The sequence below is a fragment of the Corvus brachyrhynchos genome, unplaced genomic scaffold (assembly GCF_000691975.1).
Source record: "Corvus brachyrhynchos isolate BGI_N302 unplaced genomic scaffold, ASM69197v1 scaffold149, whole genome shotgun sequence".
Classification (NCBI taxonomy): Eukaryota; Metazoa; Chordata; class Aves; order Passeriformes; family Corvidae; genus Corvus; species Corvus brachyrhynchos.
The window spans coordinates 609,900-613,729 of NW_008240021.1; the positions used below are offsets into that span (position 1 = coordinate 609,900).

Here is a 3,830-nt window from a genome sequence, read left to right on the forward strand (position 1 = left end):
CTGATGCCTTTTCCTGGTCTTAAAATCAAGAGTGAGACACGGTTAGAAGGGAAAAAGGGATTTTACCTTGGTATCTCTTTTAAGGATCCTTAGGTGCACTACGTGCAGTTTGAATGCACCTCCATGCGCACCGCAATGCCCACCCCAAAAGATCTGGTGTAACATTATAGGTCTTACTAATTACTAATCTATCAAAAATTCCCCACGGAGAGGCTCGAATGAGCCCCACTCCCCAAGAAACCTTCCCCTGGATGCTTCTATCTTAGTTTACAAAATGTGTTCTGGAGAGGACCTTGGGGTCTGGGGCACACTGACCCCTAACTACGAAGCTTCTAAAATGTTTCGTCTCCCAGCTTAACGAACAAGGCCAAGAATGTAGGCAAAAAGCACTGAGAATACAGGAGCTGTAAAAAGCTGTAACAGGGGTATAAAAGAAAAGACAAAAATATTCACGGCACCAGTTCAGCGTGGTTCCAGCTGAGGGGATGTCACTGCTGGTTCCAGCGTGGTTCCAGCTGAGGGGACGTCACTGCTGGTTCCAGTGTGGTTCCAGATGAGGGGATGTCACTCCAGGGTCCAGCGTGGTTCCAGCTGAGGGGATGTCACTGCTGGTTCCAGCGTGGTTCCAGCTGAGGGGACGTCACTGCTGGTTCCAGCGTGGTTCCAGCTGAGGGGATGTCACTGCTGGTTCCAGCGTGGTTCCAGCTGAGGGGATGTCACTGCTGGTTCCAGCGTGGTTCCAGCTGAGGGGACGTCACTGCTGGTTCCAGCGTGGTTCCAGATGAGGGGATGTCACTCCAGGTTCCAGCGTGGTTCCAGCTGAGGGGATGTCACTCCAGGTTCCAGCACGGTTCCAGATGAGGGGATGTCACTCTGGGTTCCAGCCACAATCCAGCTGTTGGGATGTCCAGGGTCACGGGCTTGGTGGGGGTACCCTTTTCTGGACTGGGTTCCCCACCCTGCAATGGGTTTCTCACCTCTGTGCAAATGGGGTCTCTTGCACAGTCCGTTCTTTCAGACCCTTCTGGGAAAGGGTCGGTGGCCTTGGGGGTCTTTGGTGCTCCTGGTCCCCCCCTACGATCCGTGGCCACTTGTTGGCCCGATTCCTGCACTTGCTGTGCTGGGCTGTGCTGATCTCCAGGAACCACAACTGGGACGTTTGTCCCGCCCAAGGGCTGCTCTGCCTCCACCTCCAGGCCCGGCCTGGCGCTGGCGTGGGCGCTACTCCTCCGGCTGTGGTGCCAGGCAGGGACACCGGAACAGCCTGCGCAGCGCCCGCAGCGCCCGCCTGAAGCGGGAGGGACGTTTCTTGGAGACCTGGCTGTGTGCCTCTGTCACCTCGGGAGCGAGAGGCTCAGGCTCCTCCTCCTCCTCCTCCTCCTCCTCCGCAGCTGCTGGCTTGGCATCCGTGTGATGCCCCGGGGCAGGAGAGGCGCTGGGCAGGGCACGGGCTGCCTCTGCTGCCACCTCTGCACCCACATGCCTGGAACAGCTGGGTCCCTCCAGGGAGTCCTCATCATCCATAAGGCCCAAGGGTTCGCTCCAGGTGTCCTGGATGGCATCTTCCCCTTGGGACAGCTCTTGGAAGCCGCATTGCCTCCATCTGGAAAGCATGTTGCCACTGACATTGAATGCAAGAGATGACATGGAGTCCAATGGGTCGTGCTGTTGGGCCTCCAACTTGTCCTTCCACCATTTCTGTGTGGCCAGTCTTTGGTGTCTCTTAGCTTCCTCATCCTCAAGTCCATAATCATCGGGGAAGTTGGCTTCCAGCCACTCCAGCACCTTCTGATGGCTTGACACCCGCTCCAGTTCTGACAGTTCCAGTGATGAGCTTTGATCTCTCTCCATACCACCGAGCAGGGCCCTCCTCATCCGCTCTTCGTTGTCATGTTCGTCCCAGTGGGAGAGCTCTTCATCCTCATGTTCTTCACATTGGGAGAGCTCTTTGTCCTCATCTTCTTCCCACTCGGAGAACTGTTTGTCGTCATCTTCTTCCCATGGGGACATGCCTTGGACATCATAGCCTTCCCCAAAAGACAGCTCTGTGTCATGTTTGTCGTCTTCTGGGGAAAGCTTCTCATCCTCGTAGTTATCCCCTTGGGACAGCTCTTTGCCACTGTCGCTCTCCCCTTGGGACACCTCTTCTTCATTCTTCTCTTCACCCTGGGACAGCTCCTTGTAACTCCTGTTGTCCCCTTTGGAGAGCTCACTGTCGTTTTCCATTGGGGACAGCTCCTTGTCACGGCTGTTTTCCCCTGGGAAGAGCTCGATGGCCCCATCCACTGGGCACAGTGCTGGGTCACTCGGGCTGTCCCCTGGAATGACCTCGATGGCCTCTTCCACTTCGGACAGCTCCTCGTCACTTGTGCTGTCCCCTGGTGAGAGCTCAATGGCCTCTTCCACTGGGGACAGCTCCTCATCACTTGTGCTGTCCTGTGGAATGGCCTCGATGGCCTCTTCCACTTCAGACAGCTCCTGGTCACTCAGGCTGTCCTCTGGAATTACTTCGATGGCCTCTTCCACTTCGGACAGCTCTGGGTCACTCAGGCTGTCCTCTGGAATTACTTCGATGACCTCCTCCACTTCGGACAGCTCCTCATCACTCGTGCTGTCCCCTGGAATGACCTTGACGGCCTCTTCCACTTCAGACAGCTCCTGGTCACTCAGGCTGTCCTCTGGAATTACTTCGATGACCTCCTCCACTTCGGACAGCTCCTCATCACTCGTGCTGTCCCCTGGAATGACCTTGACGGCCTCTTCCACTTCAGACAGCTCCTGGTCACTCAGGCTGTCCTCTGGAATGACCTCGATGGTCTCTTCTACTGGGGACAGCTCCTCATCACTTGTGCTGTCCTGTGGAATGGTCTCGATGGCCTCTTCCACTTCAGACAGCTCCTGGTCACTCACGCTGTCCTCTGGAATGACCTCGATGGTCTCTTCTACTGGGGACAGCTCCTCATCACTTGTGCTGTCCTGTGGAATGGTCTCGATGGCCTCTTCCACTTCAGACAGCTCTGGGTCACTCAGGCTGTCCTCTGGAATGACCTCGATGACCTCCTCCACTTCAGACAGCTCCTCGTCACTTGTGCTGTCCCCGGGAAAGATCTCGATGGCCTCTTCCACTGGAGACAGCTGCTCATTACTTGTGCTGTCCCCTGGAATGACCTCTATGGTCTCTTCCACTTCAGATATCTCCATGTCACTTGTGCTGTCATCTGGAGTGACCTTGATGGCCTCCTCCACTGGGGAGAGCTCCTCATCAGTCGTGCTGTCCCCTGGGAAGAGCTCGCTGTCATCTTCTACTTCAGACAGCTCCTCGTCACTCGTGCTGTCCCCTGGGAAGAGCTCGCTGTCTTCTGTCACTGGGGACAGCTCCTGCTCGCTGCTGTTTTCCCCTTGGGACAGCTCGCTGTCATTTTCCCTTTGGGAATCCTGTTTCTCCAGACCCGTGACAGTGATGCTGCACTCCATGGCAGGAGTCCCCGAGGGAATGGGCGGCACAGGCAGCAGCTGCGAGCTCGGGGACACTCGGGCTGTGCCCTCCTGGGCCACCCTGAGCAGGGGCAAGAACACCCTGGGCACGGGGGTGTATGGCTGCCAAGGACAGGGGCTGCGGGGCTGAGGCCCCTTCTCCCCTGCACTCCCCAGCTCTGTGTCCCAGCTCCGAGTGTCCCTGGGGCTCACCAGGCAGGGCCGTGGTGGCAGCGGTGCCAGCTGTGGCAGAGGCGGCAGCGGTGGCAGCGTGTCCCCACGGAGGGACAGGGCCTGGCTCCGGCTGCCCTGCGGCGCTGCCCGCGGCTGGCCCAGCTCCACCTGTGGGGCCCTGT

At 57.6% G+C, this 3,830-nt stretch overlaps 1 protein-coding gene across 1 annotated transcript; it reads right to left on the reverse strand.

Moving 5' to 3' along the window:
• Positions 1-715: 715 nt before the first annotated feature.
• Positions 716-3,569, reverse strand: LOC108448915 (clumping factor A-like). Its single transcript, XM_017743321.1, has 2 exons — positions 978-3,569; positions 716-895 (listed from the first exon to the last, which is right to left on the reverse strand). Exon 1 carries the CDS (start codon positions 3,472-3,474, stop codon positions 1,222-1,224), a length of 2,253 nt encoding a protein of 750 aa, XP_017598810.1. The 5' UTR covers positions 3,475-3,569; the 3' UTR covers positions 716-895; positions 978-1,221.
• Positions 3,570-3,830: the final 261 nt, after the last annotated feature.

Bases quoted from the DNA above. Each gene is read 5' to 3' on its own strand.
- LOC108448915 (XM_017743321.1), bottom strand. From the start codon at position 3,474: ATGGAGTGCAGCATCACTGTCACGGGTCTGGAGAAACAGGATTCCCAA.